Raw genomic sequence first — 20716 nt, forward strand, 5'->3', positions numbered from 1 at the left:
GAGGGTATTCATAGACCCATATATATTCCATCGACTGGGCCACGTGGCTTCATCTTAAGGCCTGAGCTGTTAGAGATCATGTGGCCGAGATCATGGATATGTGGATTAGATTCTTGAAATGGGTCAGCAAAGCGGGTCTGGTAAAGCAACCCCGATCCGATTGGGTTGACACGTATCCTATGGTATTTATGGCATTTTTCAATATAAGGAGGCCATTTCTGTTTTTTCCTTGGTCAGTGGGGGCATACGCCTATCACTATGTATTTTGGATATTTTTTTGACTAATTTAACTATTACTCTGGTAGTGATTGGATATTGATGTATTACTTAATTTATTAAGTTATTGGGACAAAATGCATAAAACCCCCCTGTATTTTAAACATATGCAAAAAACACCCCCCCTATTTTCAAAATAGGCTAAAAACGCCATCCTATTTTGTTTTAGTTAGCAAAAAACCCTCATTCTGTTAGCAACTAACAGGAAGTGGAGGAGACGTGCGTCTGCTGCATTTTGTAGTCACTTTCTGCGATTTAGGTTCATATGGAATGACACTTTGGACTAAAATACCCCTATATAGGTCTATATAACATACAAAGGGCTTTTTTGCTTGTTTTGTGTATTCCTTTTGCCATTTCTCACCCTAAAAAATAAGTATTAAATTTAAATATTAAATTATATTTAATTTATTTAATATTAAATATTAAATTATATTATATTAAATTTAAATAATTTTATAATTGTTAATGATTAAATCTAAAATTATTTTAATTAATTAAATATATTTTTAATTACAATAATTATTATTACAATTATTATTAATTATTTAAAATATTCTTAATTAACTAAAACATATTTTAATTTATTTAATTAAAATTAATTAAAAAAATAAAAAAAGAAAAACTGCAATTTCACCCCCTTTTTTGCCAGAAATTTGTTTATAAGTTTTCGGCGTCGCCCGGACGAATTTTTGACTGCCAATAGTACCTCTCGAATCCTCTCTTCAAGACGAACATTTTCATACCTTGAAGTTGAGTTTTCGTCAATTAGAGAGAATGGGCTCAAGCCACGACCGCCGAACGTGTTTGCCGTTGATTCATTTTCGTCCGGTCGAATCTCGATCTTAGACCACCACCATCAGACTCGTCTCTTTAAGACGAGTCTAAGGAGACAGGCCTCACTCAATTTGATAAAGAATTTACGAAAATATGAGAATTTTAACAAAACTGCGCTGCCGCTGAGGAGATGGGGGAGTCGGGGGAAGGGGGTGGGGGTTGGGGGGGGGGGCAACGGGGGTAAGGGAGTCGGGTGGGGTAGTTATTTTTTTTAATATATAATAATAATATATTTTTAAATTTCAAATTATTTATATATAATACAAATTAAATAATTTGTTGAATCTAAACCTTTTATTTTTTTAAAATCTAACGGTTGAGATTAATTAATTAGATCTAACGATCAATATTTGATCAAAAAAAATCCAACGATCATTAAAATAAGAAATAATATATATTAAGTAAGGGTATAACGGTTATTTTTTAAAAAATTAACACCGTTAGTTGGATTTAATGGAAATGGGGCGATTCAGCTGAGTCTTACAAAACACATGAGAGTTTTTAGCCTATTCTCATAATAGGACAATTTTTTTTGTAAACTTTTTAAAACACAGAAGTGTTTTATGCATTTTGTACAAAATATTTATGTAATAATATAATTATTATTTTGAAAATCATCTGTATAAATTATGTGTCCTCTTTTATCTTTCACAGCATAATAAAAAATAGAAGTTCAGGAATGACAATTTAAAGAAGTTTGTTTCCATGTTTGCAATTTCACGAAAATATAGGGGTTCGATGGATATATCCTTAACTTCGAAGGGTTTTATTCTCTCTGCTGGAATCAAATTGAAGCTCAAAATACGCTACAACCCTCTCGGAGTTGCGCATTGCGACTCTTGACGATTCTCTTTGGTGTGTGAAGTGTGAATTATCATCATCAAAACGCTAGGATTTGTCAATTTGATTTAGTTTCTCTTTCATACATTTTTTGAGCTTAGGTTCTTCTTCTCTGCTGCGAGGATGGTGGAAACACTTTTTGAGGATATATTCCGGGTTGACGCAGTAGACCCAGATGGCAAAAAGTTCGATAGAGGTATAATTTGTCGAAATTCATTCCCCAGTTTTTTGGCACTATATTCTCTCCGTGTATGTTGTGTGTGTGTGTGTGTTATTGACAGAGATGTAGATATGATGTTTTTTGTTTATGCGGGAAAAGATTTAATGGGTTCTTTTGAGTAGTTGATAATTTGTATAGTCTTGGTTGTTTCAAAGCAGAAAATAGGTTTTATTAGATAAGCAGATATGGTGAAGGTTGAATTGAAAGAAAGTAAAGGGAAAAAAGAGGTGTAAGCTGAAAAAGGTGAAAAACTCTTGGAACAAGTTCTGTTGAGATGTTTGCACTTTGCAGTGATGGGAGTTTTGTATTTATAGGTGAAAGTTGTGAATTTTGACCAAACTAGTTATGATGTTGTTACAGTGTACTGATGCTGTTATCTCGGCACTGTCTTTTACATGGTGTGTATCAAATGGCATTGATATGCTAATTTAACATTGTGTAGATTATACCCAACTGCCGAAAGATGCACTACGTTTAGGAACATCCGTTTATTGTTAGTCTTTCTCCTTTTCGTTTATTGTTCTCGTATGAGGCCATGAGGTGCGGCAGAGAGGTGGCAACTGAGGTCCTGATACGAACTACTGAGCAGGCATTTCTCCAAGATCTGAATTTTTTAATTCATCATGTTACTCTAAAGTCACATGGTTGTCGAAGACTTAATAGAAGTTTAGAAATTTTTAAGGTTTTCACAATTAATGAAATTGCTGAATTACTGCTGGCAATGATAATGTTTAAGCTTACACTCTGGTCTGATGCACTAAACTGACAATTAAAAGAAGAACTGGTTATCATAACTAGAAATCAGTATGATTTGAACATTCACATGCATATTTGAATTGCAAGTTCGTGTATTCTGGCTCTGGTAATTGAATGGTTGCAGATTACCTGAATCTTAGCTTGAGTTTACTTGTTTTTCAACATGTGTAATTGTTACTTCTTTTCAAGCATTCTTTATGGTATCTTCAGTGTCACGCATTGCTGCTAGGAGTGAGCAGTTTGACATGCTTTTGCACCTTGATGTCAATATTGAGATATATCCTATGCGTGTTGGCGAGAAATTTATGATGGTATTAGCGTCCACGCTGAACCTGGATGGAACACCAGATACTGGTTACTACACTCCTGTAATCTCTCCTCTCTCTGTTTAATTTTGTTCAGTTTATGATTTCTTAGCTTTCCTTTTGGGTTTGTCCACACAAGAATACCCAAGTTGGCTTGTCCTGTTAGTGCCAATATAAATACGCTTCAGTCGTTGCCTATCTTTAGTAGGTCTATTCAATTAGATCATTACACCCCTCATGTTGTTGGGTCCATCGTGGTACATGAGCTAGCAGTAACATCTGATGTTCCTTCTACAATATTGGCTGAGTGAAATTGTTAATTTGGGGGTTGTTAATCTTGGTCATTCAGTTAGAGTATCTGTCTTTTAGGAAAGTAGCTTGGCTTAGCTTGGTCTTCCCTTGTTTAAATTTCGTGCAAGCTTGGATCAGGAATACCAGGCCTATCTGGAGCACATTTTTGCCAATTGTGCATGGTTAGTTGGGTTATGAAGTCCCAAATAGTGCGAGCCAACCCAGTTCCTTGAACTAACGGGAAACAGGAAAAAAGAAGAATCAAGCTATTTGAGCATTGGGTTTGGGTTCACTTTTTGAACTAGTTCATCTCTGCTTGAATAAAGTAATAGCCAGGGTTTGGCACTTGCTACATACACTAATTTTTAGTAGGCTATAAAGATGTAAAGGATTTCATGTAGTAGATGACCTTCATGGTGATTGAATGCATGTTATTTACCTGAACTTTGTTTTAATTAAATAATTTAAATCTTTGCTTTCTTGAATATCAATGCCTAATGAATGACAGCTCGTATTGCAAATTTGAATCCAGGGAAACCGGAAATCACTTGCAGACAAGTTTGACTATGTCATGCAAGGGAAATTGTACAAAATCTCCGAGGAAACCAGAGAGAAGCAAGTTAAAGCGTATGTCTCTATATCATATCATGCATTTATCCGAGTTCTTAGTCCCGCTAGTCCATTCCTTTTTAAGCATATAGGAATAGCATCCCATTGGTTTTGCTTCTGTAGCTTCTGCTTGTTTGTACTTCTGATTTTTATTTCATTTTGGGTGTCGATCTTGAGAATGCTTGTTATATGTAGCTCTGGTATCAGCTTTATTTTTGGTTGTTTTCAGGGATATTTATGTTTCATTTGGCGGACTTTTGATGATGCTTAAGGGGGACCCTTCAATTGCATCTCGATTTGAGCTTGACCAAAGGTTGTTTATTCTCCTAAGAAAGGTCTGAAATCCAAATGCCTTACAAGGACCTCAATTCCTTGGCTGCCGAAAAGAAACATGTTAGCTATGCTTCTATGAACTTTCTTGATATTTCAGAGCTGAGATCCGCATCTTCTTAGCTACTTTGATTCTAGCAATAATTCTCACCTGATAACTTGGCTTGTGTTTGTCCGTGGTTATGTACTAGCAGGAGCTATATTTTACCCTCTTAACTGTACTAGACTTGTAAGGTATCTCATGCAATAGGATGCGCGCTTTATTTAACATGTGAAGTAAAGCTTTATCCTCGCGATGATTAGCTTCTGCTCATCATTTGGATAGATGTCCGAGTGCTGTCTTTTGCACGACCCGTATCGTGCCACCCACGTGCATAAATACATCGGTGAGTCATGAATCGTTGGATCATACATGACGATATCAGCATTTTCAATGATAACAGTATTATATTATCATCTGCTTGAGTATATAGTCGTGTGTGTTTGAAGTGAATTGCGAATTATAAATCATACATATCAATGTTAGGATTTTGTTGCACAATATGATCGTATTCTCGGACAACGATTGGCAGTCCACTTATGTACATACTCACCTAAGTATGTATCGGAAAGGATGGTAACGAAGCAGGTTTGGGGTAGGGGTGGCAGATGAGCCGGACCCGCGACGAGCTCAGTTATGGCTGTTCACCAGCTCGCGAGCTAGCTCGTGAGTTGGTGAATATATATATATTTTTTTTTGAATTTTTTATATATTTAATATTTGATCAGTTTTATAATCAAAATTGACCATATATTATAATTATTAATTAATATCATATATTTTATTTATACATTTAATTTTTATACAAAAAAAATTTAATAAACAACTTAGTAAATTATAATATTTTTTATAATTAAAATTATTATTTAATATGATATATATAAACTTTATGTTATATTTTAATATATATTTGTATTACGTTATATATTTTTTAAATTGACAAGTAATTCACTTATAATTTTTATTATTTATAAATTTATGTCAAAATTTAGTAATTCTTATGAATTAATCTAAAAATGATAATAATAATAATAATGATGATGGTGATGATGATGATGATGATGATGGTTGAATAATTCTAATTATTATTTTATTATATATAATGAGATTAAAAAGTTTAATCAATAATTACAATATCTTAAAAAAATCCGGGCACAATTCATACGAAATTTAAATATATACAAGACTGTGTTTATTAGATCAAATTAGACAGTATGATTTAAAATCACATGGTTTGATTCAACGATACACCGTCTTGAATGATTACTTTTATATTTTGAGCACGATATCTTGACATCCATATATCCAATAAATCTAAAATTTTATCAAAATTTATTTTTCTATAAGTTTTATCAAACGGTCTAATCTGAATTTTGATAGCCCGATTAACCCATGTTGTTCAACAATGTAAGATGATAGTTACATCAATGTTATACTAACATTTATATATATATAAATTTTGTAGATTGTGAACATATATTAATTTCAACTATAAAATATTTTTATATATTTCAATTGTATTATTTCAGATAATTGATACTTTCCCGATAACTTTAAATTGTTTAGAATGATTTTTTTTTGTACAATTTACTAATTATATTACTATTAAACTAATCAGTAGTTTATATTTATAACAATAAATTAGAATTTCATATTATATTTTGGTATATTTATAATATAGTATACATTATACAATCTATTTTATTACTTATAAATTTATGTAAAAAATTGGTGATTCTCATTATTTAATCTAATAATAATAATAATAACAATAATATAGTAGGAATTATACAATTTATTTTATTACTTATAAATAAGTGCAAAAAATTGGTGATTATAATTTATAATTATAATAATAATAAATAAAAAAACAAAAAAATTAACAAAAAATATAGTTTGAACTCAAGCTCAACATATAGGAGTCGAGCTCGAGCTCGAGCTTGAACTGGTGAGCTCATTGAGCTCGAGTTTGAAATTATAGAAGCGAGCTCGACTCGTTGCCACCCCATAATTTGGGGTGAGTATTGTTAGATTCGGAATTTTCCCTATTTTCTTTTGACAGAATACAAGATTTGTTAGGCTCCGCATACCTACCCCGCCCTGTCCCTATTTCAGTAGGACCTGAAAATCACCCCATTCTGTCTCGGACTATCTTTGGATTTGATGGGTCTAACCTACATCATTAAGTTTTTATTTTTTCTTCAATTAATTGATATAATTTTTTTTTAAAAAAATAAAGTTATTATTTGTAGATATCCTATAAATTGTTAATATAGCAAGAATATAATGTATTTTGTAAAATGCATATTTTGAATAAAAATAAAAAATATAAATAAATTCATAATATCTATAAATATTATTCGGAGAAAGTTCAGAATGAGTTTTACCAAATGCTTGAAATCCGTTATGGACTTCGACTTGATTCCGCCCCAAAGAGGCGGGGTTCGGAGCTTTGAGAGGATTAAAAGTGTATTTGGATTTAAGGGAAGAATTTAAAAAAAATATTTTAAATGATTTTATATGAATAGAATTTGAGATTCATTAATTTTTAATAAAATTAAAATTAAATTATTTAAAATGCTCTAAATTTAGAATTATTCAAATAATTTATTATTAAAAAATTTAAAATTTAAATCTACGGATCCAAATACAACACAAATGAATTATGAATTGTCACGTTCTATAGATAGATGATAGCAACACTGACTTTATTACATAACATAAATATGTACAACTAAAATGTTCTTTTTTTTCTTTAAGAAAATATATAGTGGGGGATAATTTTTATTTATTTTTTCTTTAAATTAAAAAAATATAGCCAAACAATTTCTTCCAAATGCGATGGAGTCCGAAATTTCCTCTTTAACGTTTTTATTTTTTTTTAACATATCGATAGTTTTAAATCAACCGACATACTATTATTACAACATTCAATATGCAATTCATCAATATTTTTTAAAATTAACCAACAAATTAAATTACATAAAGAAATAACATAAAACAGAGTAACAATCTAAATCTATAAGAATCGAACTCATAAGATTGTGAGAATTCAATCTTGCGACACAGTCAAAGAAATGGAGTCGGGAATTCCAAATTTCAAATTACAACCCATGTATACAACTTGGATAACGAGGACTGTCAGCAATTGCACCTATGACTTTAGTCATGAATTCAAGTTCCTTAGGGGCAGTTGAGGAATCAGCACTGATCTTCTTTATATTAGAAAAGAAAAAAAAAAAAAAAATCCTTTATAACTAGGAATTGTTGCTGACATTTCAAACTAATGTACGAGTAATTAATAATCGTACGTTATCCTCCCAAAGTATCGAATAGTATTTAATTTAATTTATAGTTGTTTGAAATCTCTCCCTCCAAATCCTTTCCTTCAAATATGACTATCATGAAAGCTTATGTTTATTTCCAAATTGACTTCTTCATCTCCATGTACTCGTATTGGGATTTTCTTTTAGATTTTTACTGTATTTTATACGTATTTTAATAGTAATACAATTTACTCTCCTATGATATTACAAATAAAAAAATTATTCCCCTGTAATAAAAAATATAGCCCTTCCTGTATCTTTTTCAAATGAAGCAATTTATCTTTCTGTCTGAGGAGGTAAATTGCTTCATTTTAGAAAATACAACGAAGTAAATTGATGTATTTTAAAAAACACAGGAAAGTAAATTGATATTTTTTTATAAGGAGATAATTTGCTCATTTACAATATCACAAGGGATTATTTGTATTTTACCCTATTTTAACGATAAATGGTCGATAGATGATCTAATTTGTATGAAATTTTATTTTAAGAAGAGAAAGTTTATTGGTTATGTGAGAAGTTCTTTTCATTTTTAATTATTTTGTTTGGGACATAAATTGTAAACCAAACAAGCCCTCGACTTATGTGGGTTGGAAATGAAATGAAGGGTTGAAATCTCTTTCTCTATCTTATGAAAGTATAAATGCTTTTTGTAATTCCTAATAAAAATTAATTGGGAAAAGTATTATTTTAATCCGTTAAGTATGCCTAATTTTAATTCTAGTCCGATAACTATGTTCATTTTTGTTTAGATCCAGTAACTTACGAAATTGCTTACTTTTAGTCATCTAGTAGATTTTCGGACAATTTTACCCTATGCAACTTTTGAAAGGCAGTTTTAGTCCATATGCACTCATAGGGGTAAAATTGTCCGAAAATCTGTCAGATGACTAAAAGTAAGCAATTTCGTAAGTTACTGGACCTAAACAAAAATGGACATAGTTATCGGATTAAAATTAAAATTAGGCATACTTAACGGACTAAAATAGTACTTTTCCCAAATTAAATACACTCATATAATAATTGTTTGACTTTTGAAATAGGCAAAAAATGCCTGACACCCTTTTTTTTTTTAAATAGCGTAAAATTCTCTATAGTATGTTTATAGGTAAAAAAATTTTCGTATCATTTAAAAAATAACAGAAACACCACTCTCTAATACAAATTGGTGGAGAGTGTTTGCCACGCGCCTATAGTGCAAAAGAGCTTCGTTTTTTGTTATTTTTGGAGTTATTTTAAGTGTGCAAATGTCCATTGTTTTTTTTATATTTTAATAATTTATATATAATTTAATTAATTTTTATTAATTTAAAATATTATTTAGTTTAAATATATTTTATTAAATTATATTTATTTGTGAAATATATTAATTAGGTATCAAAATACCTAAAGTATATAAGTTTTTAAAATCAAAATTTAAATGGAAAAATCACAATACATAAATTAATATACTAAAACTCACTTTTTTAATTTAAATAAATATAAATATAACGAATATAATTATATATGATAATATCAAAATACAAAAAGTTTTATCAAAATTTTGAAGTTATATTTTTTTATTATAAGTATTACTTAAATTAACATTACAATGTATTTAAAACTTTAATACATTTAGGTTTATTTTCACTTATTTTTTTAAAATAATTAAAAATAGTATATATTTTTTTATTCTTCGCCCCCAGCTCACGTGAGGTCGCCTGCCCCTTGTGTGGTAGCGATTAAAGTGGGTGCTGTGTGGACGGCGATGGCCTCACCGTCCACAAAAGCGGCGGCCGTCGCCCGCCTATATATATATGTATATATGCCTATTACATTATATATTATACTTTGTATATATACTTATATATATATGAATGCAAAATGTATTTTAAATTACATTAAACTTGGATCTTTATTTTTTAATTATTAAATTGAAAATCAATACCTATTATAACAAAGGTATACGCGCAACTCACAAAAGGGGAGAGTTTGAATTATTTAAAAAAACACAATAGATTTTTTACTTATTTTTTTAACATAGAAAAATATTCAGATAAAATTTTAAAATACATCGACGTTTTAAGAAAAATCAAAATTTATGGGTATAAATGATTTTTTTTTTGTTAAAATATGCTTAGTTAAGATTATTCCTAGTTAGAAATTTCTTTTTTTTTTTGTATTATCTAGGCAGGGATGGTTTCTATAATTTTTAAAAAGACAGAGGTGGTTTGTGTAAAAAGGCAATACGTGCAAATATAATTATTCCTTTTTAAAATGACGCAATATTCTAAGGAGTAAATTTGCTTCATTTTAAAAAATACAGGGGATCAATTGTTATTATTTTTTCATAAGAGGGTAATTTGATCATTTGCACTTTCATAGGAAGGTAAATTCCATTAAACCCCATATATAGTGACATAATAGTGAACGACTACAAATGGTCACTATATTTGTGTCACTTATTGTTAATATTGACAACAAAATGCATTATTCTTATCGTTAAAAATTATATTATGATAAGATCAAAATTATTATCACTTATTTAATACGATAAAAACTTTAAAATTGTGGCTAATATTATTTTTATTATAATGTGAATTGAGAATTTGATCCAACTTTACATTATACAGAATTATGATCCCACTTATCCACATTTTTCTGTATATGTGAATTTTCTTGCATCCATTTCTTTCTTTCTCTTTTATTTTGCTCATTTATATTTTGGAAATTTAATAAAAAATATTATATATAGCACCTGCACATAATTTGTGTATTGAGTGTGTATTTTTGACTAATATAAATGATTGATGATTGATTATTATAATTTGTACGAAATTTTATTTTAATTTATCTTCTTATTAATTTCTCTATCAAGTCTATAAATTTATGTTGGACTAATTAATAATGTGTATTAAGATGATAACATCATTGTCAACTTACCTACTCTGTATCATCAATCATCATATATATTTTCATTAGATTTTATGATCATCCCCATCACATCAAACACAGTACATATTTGAATCAAAATTCGTTTAGAATAAATTAATGCCTTTTTATAGGTGGGGATGAAGTTGGCATACTTCATAAATTTATGGCCAAACAATACTCATCAGTTAAGTTCCTTTATTTTTATTATTTTTTAGTTTTCTTTTTATCTCTTGAATTCACATTTTTCAAGATTTTTTTGATTTGCTAATTAAAGAATATTGGGTTCAAACTTCAATTGGAATTAGAAGGTGTTTGGGTCATCTTCTAAATTTTATGAAATATTTTAGTAAGATTTTTTACAATTTATAAGATGTTGTTTTCTTATTTCAAATAAAAATTACAATATAAATAAGATGTTAGAATTTATAATACGATACCGGAAAATTATTTTATTGCAACAGAAAATATGCAATGAAAATTCCAAGTTTGTATCGCTTATTGCCACGGCTTCACAAATAATGACGCATATCAATAGATTGCCATAGAAAAGGCCATCGCAGTGTTAGGCTCGTCTATTACTATCGGAAAAAATAGTTCAATTATTTTTTCATCTACATTTTGCAATGGAGTTTTGCGAGAGATATTTTGCAACTTTAGCTTCCGTTGCACAGCCGATACAATATACGTCGTAAACTATCTAGTTTTTGCTACTGCTTTCACTTGCTGTCGCCAATGCAATTCATCGTTGCAAGTGTAACGGTTTAATTTAACAATAACTTCTCTGCCTATTGCAAAATTATTGCAAACACTGTGCGTCACAATGGTCAGTTGTGTCTACCGCAGTTAGACATTGATATGTATATATCTATGTAGGTAGTAATAACCATATTAAGACAATTGAGAAGGCCGATGTATGAGAAAGATCTGTTAGGGGATGTAGATATTAGGCAGAAGTTTGAGGATGGTGTTTAGGCTTTCATAGAATAGACTAACTGTCAACCTGCACGTATGGATTATGAGAAGATTAGGTGTTCGTAACAGAAGTACAAGAACAAAAGGTTCAAAACACCATATGAGGTAATATTTAACTTATGTAGGAAAGAGTTTATGGAGATATTATGATTACACTCCATAGGGTGCAGGAGTACTGTGAATCAGTGACAACCCTAATTCTCAGACAAACCTTAACTGCACGCTGCACATTAGGGTGATTACCAGCAGATGAGATGCTGAGACATGGAGGTACTTCAATTAGACCCGCCCAGATTTACCAGTGGAGCCTCGTAATGTTAGTCTAGCTTTCTATACTGATGTGTTTGCACTGCACGGTTAGTATGGCCAGACGTACTCATGTTGGTTGGTTATCCGAACACCATAGAATCTCCCACCACGAATGTGTATGAAATCTGAGTACATGTTCTTGACTCTAGTGATCCCTAGCCCGTCGAATCTGAACTATTTGATCGATGTGTGCATGCAGTCATTGATCAAGGGTTTGCTGTAATTGTGGTATGTGGATGTGCAGATGCACGATCAAGCTATGAACTTGACGTTCATGATGCGTCTAACATTGATGTGAACTGTAAATAACCTACCTGCCTATGGAATGGTATCTAAATGAAATACAATAGATATTATGGGGTGCTCTATTTGGATGGATGACACATGGGCATTCCACTAGCAATACGTAAGAAAGTTATGCTACTTTAATTGCCACAAATAGTTTCTCCCCCCCATAAAAATCTGTAGTAGAGGAATAAAAGATCCTTGACTGAAAAGTGGCAGGAGAGGAAGCTTTTAAGGCTAAAGCTGACCAAAGATGAGATCCATCAATAGGTGGAACAATTTAGTACTGCGTTGAACATCCACTAACACACCCACCCCCAGCAGTGAACACAAGTGGACGAAAAAAAAAAAAACATCTTTTGGGATCTTTCATATTGCGGGGCGCATTTTATATGACATAACCTTGATGTCTGCACATTAAAGAAATGTGTTTGACAACCACTTCAACACCGTAATGGACATCAAGGAAAAAATGAAGAACAATCTGAATGTAAGAAAGAATTTGTTATTACGTAATTGCCTAGAGCTTGAGGTGGATGAAGACAGACCAAACGTTATGCCAAAACTTAATGTACCTGGGATTGGTTAAGCTGCAGGAGATCTTTACTTTCTCCTTTGATGTTTTGCTAGTAGCTTCTAGTTAACTTATTTTTCCTTCCCTTGTCATCTTTTGTTGATTTGCTTTTTGACCTTTTTGTTTCTTTCATGCTGCAGAGATTCCGATTTGTTCTGGGTGTGCAAATTGAATTGGGATTGGTGAAGTGGGTAGTGCGATTTAAGAAATGGATTTGAAGTGGATTAAAGAGAAAAGATTTTTCTTGGTTTTTTCTCACCTGATTGATATGAAACGAAGCAATGAAGAAGGCCCATGGATTTTTGGTAAAAACCTATTGTGGTAAACATGGTGGAAGAGGGACAATGGATAACCGAGGTTAACTTGGACTAGTTTGAATTCATGGTGTTTGTCATTACCTCTTGTACGAACATGGAACAAGGGATATGGCGAGACATATTGAAAATATCTTAATTAAATTCAGAGATACAAAGTGTGACAACAGTTCAATTTTATTTAGACCGTGCCTTAGAATTAACGTGAGTCAGGCAAGGCAATAGGAAGAGGAGGCAGAGGCTTTCAATATTCAAAATCTCCTTCAACGTATAATGTGACTACGATCACCAAAGGGGAAAGAAGTTATCATTAGGTTCACTTATGCTAGATTGCCTAACTTTTGTTTCGTTTTTGGCCGATTGGGTCATATTCATAGAGATTGTAAACTTCAGTACCTAGAGGGGTTCGTCAACCCTAGTTTGAATACTTTGTTTGGGACATGGTTAAGATAATAGTTTGTTATTGAATAGGTTGAGTTTCGCACCAACAAATGAACACTCTTCTAGAAGAGATGCAACCTTTCCAACGATAATCTGACGGAGATATAGACTAAATAAGGAAGGAAATCAAGTCTGGAGGGGAACACAAATTTCCGGCAAAAGGGTGGAATTGATACGAAAAATGCGCATGATTCTCCAGCAGTTAAGCAAGAAAGTGATTCTGCTCATACTAGCCATATCGAGCTAGCATGTTGGAAAGGAAAGAATATTTTTCACGAGGAAGTTGAGCCTCAAGGAAAGAATTAGTGCAGCTAATTGACTAAAAAAAGGTTGGATCTTTGATTTGAGCTCAGAGCCCCAAACCTCCATTGCAGCACCATCGTAAAGGAGTGTGCCAATGCCACTGGACCCTGGGACTGGAGCGGCAGATTGAGCAAATGGAGAAAATGTTGCAGCACATGCTGACACATTTTGGTGTCCCACCAAATTCAGAGTCGCCTAAGCATCCATCCGATGACCTTGCCACAATAGACATCCCCATTAAGGGCCAACAGTCGATTCACGAGGAGTAGAAGAATGACGAAGCTTTAGAATAGGATTCTTTTTCTTCTTCTTTTTTTTTAGAATTGCAATTTCAAAATAAAATTATACTGAATTTTATTATATATTTTTTTAATTAATGTAGCATTCTTATTAATATTATATTTTATCAATTTTGCATTTAATTTAATTATATTCCATTTTAACTTTTATATTTAATTTAAAAATGAATTGAATTAAAAAATAATAAAATTAATATGTATTTTTTAAATAAAATAACATTTTGCAACTGTCTTGTGGAGACAATCCATTGAAAAATAAAAAAAAAATAAAATAAATTATCAATGTTCTATCTATCGATAATCAAGGTACCCACTGTAAAAGTTCGTCTCAATTTGTCGCTAAACATATTGTCGGAAATCCATCCCAAAGTTTAAGACAACTGCACTTGCAAACACTGGCAAATGAGTCAATAGTTATATGTGTGGACAGTACGAAAAATTTAAGTTTTCGTCTCACTATAAGTGACCATAGTTTAAAAATATAATAAATTAATATTATTAATCACGATAAAATAAAATCAAGACGAAAATTTAAATTTTTATCATGATTAATCAATATTGGTCATGATTTTGTCACAGTTATAATTTGTTCACCGGAAAATGTAAGAACACAGAATGGGGATGAGGAGAATTAGAGAGAAAAAGTAGATGAGAGGAACAGAGATTTCATTAATATGATTAAAACATAAGTCTCCCTTACAATCGGTTTTTCCTTTTTACAATCAAGTTCCAACATACGGACAAAAATGTAAGGAAGAAAAAAGCTGAAATTGCATTAAAAGTTAAGCAGACTGCAAGTCTGTGTTGTCCTCTACTAGCTTCAATTGGTTCTTCATCTTGGCACGCCTGAAGCTTCTCAAAATGGAGGCGACAGCCACTGCATAACGGCTCACTATTTTTCCACCGTCCACGTGTTGGTTGATGGTGCAAATCGGGAACAATTGACCTTCCCAAAATCCCCAATTTCCTCTCCTCTCGCATTGCGCCCTAATTGTGATGAAACGACGTCGCAATGAGCTTCCGATTTAAAATTTGCCCCAATCTCTTTGGCGCCCTCGATCTGACGGCTCTCGTTCCTTCCTTCTATCGGACGGCTGCTTTGTAAAGTCGCGTTTTCGCTTTGAATCACGATATTCCTTCCCCTTTTTTTAGATCCTTGTCCCCAAGGATCAAAGTTAGGGAACTTGGCAGCAACAACGTAGTTTCTTGGCAGGCTCAGCTCGGGAGTGGAATGTGCCCACTGGATCAACACTTGAGGAACTCCAACATTGTTTCTGGGCACTAACCTACTTCCTAGAATCGCAATGGGATAGACCTTGAACACCTCATCCTCTAACTCTGGCAGATTAACAGATGGAAAGTACTTGGAACCAATCTTTTTCTTTAACAATGAGACATGAAAAATCGGGTGGATTTTGGATCCCGGTGGTAACTCTAACTTGTAAGCTACCTTCCCAATTCTCTCAATTACTCAGTAAGGACCAAAATACTTAGCTGATAGCTTCAGCTGTTTCCTCAAAGCTACAGAAGTTTGTTTGTAAGGTTGGAGTTTGAGAAATACTTCATCACCCACTTGAAACTCCCTTTCTGTTCTCTTTTTGTCAGCATATAATTTCATCCTATGCTGAGCCTGTTGTAGATTTTCTTTCAGCAACTGCAACACTTTGGTTCTTTCTTGCATCAATCCAGCAACATCAGAGTGATGGTTCTGGAAATAGGGCCCTATGGGAAGCTGCTGTGGTGGATACCCATAGAGGGCCTGGAAGGGGGTAGCTTTTAACCCGGTATGGTAATTGGTATTGAATCAAAGCTCAGCCAAAGTGAGCCATTGAGCCCATTTCTTAGGTTTTTGCAGACACATGCACCTAAGGTAATTCTCAAGGCATTGATTGATCCTCTCTGTTTGTCCATCTGTTTGTGGATGATATGAGGATGACATGTCTAATGAGACACCTGAAAGGGTGAATAATTCCTTCCAAAACCTGCTGGTAAAAACTTTATCCCTGTCTGAAATGATGCTGACAGGTAATCCATGGAGCTTGTAAATGTTATCAAAGAACACTTTAGCAATGGAGGTGGCTGCATAAGGGTGCCTCAGTGATATAAAGTGAGAATACTTAGTCAATCTGTCCACCACTACTAAGATAGAGTCTTTACCTTCAGAGTTAGGCAATCCTTCAATGAAATCCATGGAAACACAAGACCATGCTTGTTCAGGAATTGGTAGGGGTTGCAGCAATCCTGGGTATGGGTTGTTCTCATGCTTGGCCTTCTGACAAATTTCACACCGTTTCACCCACTCTTGCACATCCATCTTCATAGTAGGCCAGTAGAATAACAATTTGATCCTCTGATAAGTCCCATGTATGCCTGAATGACCACCTAAGGCAGAATCATGTAGTGCCTTAAGAATCTTCTCTCTTATCCCTCCATGGCTCCCTATACATATCTTTCCTCCTTTCTTCAATACCCCAGTCTCATAGCTATAATCAGGAAAGGAGGTGCTATCAATAACCTTGGATTGCAGGATGGTTTGGAAAAGGGTGTTCCCTCATAACTCTCCTAAACTTCTTGAATCCATAGTGGAATGTGGGTAGATATAGCATGTGTTTGAGAGGCATCTTCCTGGCAATTTCTCCTGGATAGGGCATCTGCAACCCTGTTCTCCTTGCCTTTCTTGTACTGAACTTCATAGCTGAGCCCAAGTAACTTGGTCACTCCTTTTTTGTTGCAACATAGAATCTATCCTTTGGTCAAGAATGTACTTGAGGCTCTTTTGGTCAGTCTTTATGATAAAATGATTGCCTAAGAGATAATGTCTCCACCTGGTAACAACTAGAAGGAGAGCTAGGAATTCCTTTTCATACGTGGACAGCCCCAGATTCTTGGGAGCTAGTGCTTTGCTGAGATAAGAGATAGGTTTTCCCCCTTGCATTAGCACAACTCCTATCCCTTTCCCACTTGCATCGGTCTCAACAATGAAAGGTTGAGAGAAATCAGGCATAGCTAACACCAGAGCTGAGACCATCAGTTCTTTGAGATGGTTGAAAGCCTTCTCAGCATCCTCATTCCATTCAAAAGAGTCCTTTTTCAACAGTGACGTGAGGGGTTTGCTGATGATCCCATAGCCTTGTATGAATCTTCTGTAGTACCCTGTGAGGCCGAGAAACCCTCTCAATGCCTTAACATTTGTTGGTACAGGCCAATTAATCATGCATTCAATCTTCAGAGGATCTGTAGCCACTCCATGGTGTGAGATGACATGTCCTAAATATTCAACCTCCTTTTGAGCAAAAGAACATTTGCTTTTCTTGGCAAATAACTGGTGTTGTCTGAGAAGATTCATTACCTTCCTGAGGTGTACTAAGTGCAAGCCCCAATCTTTACTATAGATTAATATATCATCAAAGAAAACCAGTACAAACTTCCTCAAATAAGGCTAAAAAATAGCATTCATAAGAGATTGAAAGGTAGAGGGAGCATTACATAACCCAAAAGGCGTAACCAGAAATTCATAATGACCATTGTGAGTTATGAAACTGGTTTTTGGTATATCATCCTTCCTCATTCTAATCTGAAAATATCCAGACCTCAAGTCAATTTTTGAAAAGTATGAGGCTCCATGCAGTTCATCTAATAACTCATCAATAACTGGAATGGGGAAATTATGCTTCACTGTAAGTTTGTTAAGATATCTATAATCAACACACATCCTCTAGCCCCCATCCTTCTTCTTAACTAGTAACACAGGAGAGGCAAAAGAACTCTGGCTAGGTCTAATAATGCCACTGTCCAGCATTTCCCTAACAATCTTTTCTATTTTAGTTTTCTGTCCATATGCATACCTGTAGGGGTGTTGCTTCCTAGGTATTGCCTCAGGTAGCAGCTCTATACGGTGCTCAATCTCTCTTTCAGGGGGTAGAGAGTAGGGTTTGCTGAAGATGTCTTCAAACTCCTGCAATAGCTCTTGCACTCTATCATTTCCTGCAGCTTCAGTTGTTGTGCTGTGATTCAACAGCAGTTCCCCTTGTACCTCCGGGCACCTCCCTCTCATGAGCTTGGATAGGGAGTGAGTGGTTACTGCCTTAGATCCTACCTGACCACTGAGAGCCTTGAGGATCAACTTGTTAGAGTCTTGACTAAGGGTCACTCTCCCTTTGTGGAAGTCAAACTTAATTGGATTATATAGCCCTAGCCAATCACAGCCTAGGACCAAGTCATAACCTCCCAGCTTGATCACCTTAACTGGATGTGTAAATTGGTGTCCTTGAATTTCCCAGCTGAATCTGTGACAAGCCAACTGACTAGTGAGTTTGCTACCATCTGCTACTCTCACCATCATGGGGTGTGTTTTCTCCAACTTGCACCCTAAAAGGCTGGCCACCTTGTCATCAAGGAAGCAGTGAGTGCTACCACTATCAATGAGGATGAGGATCTCCTTATCTTCCACAATCCCTTTAAGTCTCAAGGTCCTGTAATGAAAGTCTCCCTTCATAGCATGTAATGATACAGAGACATCCTCTTCCTTATCCAGCCCTGTCTCAGTAGTGTGCTTCCCTTCTCCCAGTATTGACTTGTTCCTGTTGTACTGTTGCATCTGATCAGCCATGCTTTGTAATTGTTGCTGCAAACTAGCCATGTTATGCTCCAGATTGAGCATTGAGGCTTGGAGACCTTCCTGTACTTCTAGCATTTGATCCATCCTCCCATGGAGTTCATCAAGACTAGCCTCTCTCTTTGCCCTTTCATCCAAGAACATAAGATCTGATCTTTTTTGGGCTTCCTGTAGTTCCTTTAAACGTGTTCCATCAGCCATTTCTTTTAATATTGTAGCTCTTTAAGGTCCAAGGAAAGTCTGGCTCTAAGGCCAAATGTCACAGTTATAATTTGTTCACCGGATAATGTAACAGAATGGGGATGAGGAGAATTAGAGAGAAAAAGTAGATGAGAGGAACAAAGATTTCATTAATATGATAAAAACATAAGTCTCCCTTACAATCGGTTTTTCCTTTTTACAATCAAGTTCCAACATACGGACAAAAATGTAAGGAAGAAAAAAGCTGAAATTGCATTAAAACTTAAGCAGACTGCAAGTCTGTGTTGTCCTCTACTAGCTTCAATTGGTTCTTCATCTTGGCACGCCTGAAGCTTCTCAAAATGGAGGCGACAGCCACTGCATAACGGCTCACTATTTTTCGACCGTCCATGTGTCGGATGATGGTGCAAATCGGGAACAATTGACCTTCCCAAAATCCCCAATTTCCTCTGCTCTCGCATTGCGCCCTAATTGTGATGAAACGACGTCGCAATGAGCTTCCAATTTAAACTTTGCCCCAATCTCTTTGGCGCCCTCGATCTGACGGCTCTCGTTCCTTCCTTCTATCGGACGGCAGCTTTGTAAAGTCGCGTTTTCGATTTGAATCACGATAGATTTCTAGTCATAGTCAAGACATTTATCATGATTTTGATCATAACTAATGTTTTGGCAACACTTGCAGAAACATCGACTTGCAAAATCATGATTAATTGTATTTGCCACGATTTTTTTCTTTTGACCGCTGTAATTAACTGTAGCGAAAAATTATATTTTTTCTTGTGGGAATTGATACAAAAAGGAACAAATTAAAGGATCAAATTATTATCTTTGACAATTAAAAAAGAATTTAAATCTATTTGGGTCGACCACATGTTGATTGATTTGGTTTTAATATGTACATATATATTTTATGGGTGAATAGCAATTTATCCCACTGTGATATTGAAAATGAGCACATTACCTCCCTATGAAAAAATAGTAATTTACCCCCTTATACTTTTTAAAATGAAACAATTTACCTCCTTATACAGGGAGGTAAATTGCTTCATTTTAAAAATCATAGGAGGATAAATTGTCGTATTTTAAAAAATATAGAAAGGTAAATTGCTATTTATTTTTTTTCATAAGGGGGTAATTTGCTCATTTGCGATATCAGAAGGGGATTGCTTGCATTTTTTCCTATATTTTTATCCATTAAATGAATTTCAAGAATTTAATTTTTTCGATAAAAATTATAATTACATCATGATAGGACTAATATATAAAAAAATAATAAAACAAATTATAATCAACTTGTATAAAATAAGACAAGTACTGATATAATGTGACTAGAAATCATAACTCCAATCTTAATTATTCAGAGAATTTTAGTTTTAATCAATAAGCTAAGAAACGATTGGGAAGAAATTAAAAGTAATTAATGTTTGTTGAAAAAAGGGGATGCGTTGTGCAGTACTGTAAGAAACACAAGAAGATCATTTTTATAGCTTTATAATTAAATTAAAAACATAATTACACTTCCCACCTTTAAAATTCGTATAATTACATTTAGATTTTCTACAATTTAAAAAATCCATTTAATATCCTTGAAATTGCATTCGTCTAACCAATAAGTCCATCAGCTTAATTCAATAAATTTGTTCATACTAATAAAAAAATT

The 20716-nt window shown here is 33.6% G+C and overlaps 1 protein-coding gene across 2 annotated transcripts; it reads left to right on the forward strand.

Moving 5' to 3' along the window:
• Positions 1–1841: 1841 nt before the first annotated feature.
• LOC105178672 (DNA-directed RNA polymerases II and V subunit 8A) lies at positions 1842–4732 on the forward strand. Of its 2 annotated transcripts, XM_020699331.2 has the most exons (5): positions 1842–1968; positions 2055–2149; positions 3140–3297; positions 4058–4152; positions 4364–4732. In XM_020699331.2, exons 2-5 carry the CDS (start codon positions 2077–2079, stop codon positions 4473–4475), a joined length of 438 nt encoding a protein of 145 aa, XP_020554990.1. In that variant the 5' UTR covers positions 1842–1968; positions 2055–2076; the 3' UTR covers positions 4476–4732. The 2 variants fall into 2 exon arrangements, with proteins under 2 accessions (XP_020554990.1, XP_088732103.1); XM_088875977.1 differs by having other exon boundaries at positions 1900–2149.
• Positions 4733–20716: the final 15984 nt, after the last annotated feature.

The sequence above is a fragment of the Sesamum indicum genome, linkage group LG12 (assembly GCF_026168435.1).
Source record: "Sesamum indicum cultivar Baizhima isolate 11 linkage group LG12, ASM2616843v1, whole genome shotgun sequence".
NCBI lineage: Eukaryota > Viridiplantae > Streptophyta > Magnoliopsida > Lamiales > Pedaliaceae > Sesamum > Sesamum indicum.

Excerpts from the sequence above, each read along its gene's own strand:
- LOC105178672 (XM_020699331.2), top strand. The coding sequence starts at position 2,077 with ATGGTGGAAACACTTTTTGAGGATATATTCCGGGTTGACGCAGTAGAC. Across the intron at positions 2,150-3,139 it reads TGGCAAAAAGTTCGATAGAG|TGTCACGCATTGCTGCTAGG; the intron begins GTATAATTTGTC and ends TGGTATCTTCAG. Across the intron at positions 4,153-4,363 it reads AGAGAGAAGCAAGTTAAAGC|GGATATTTATGTTTCATTTG; the intron begins GTATGTCTCTAT and ends GGTTGTTTTCAG.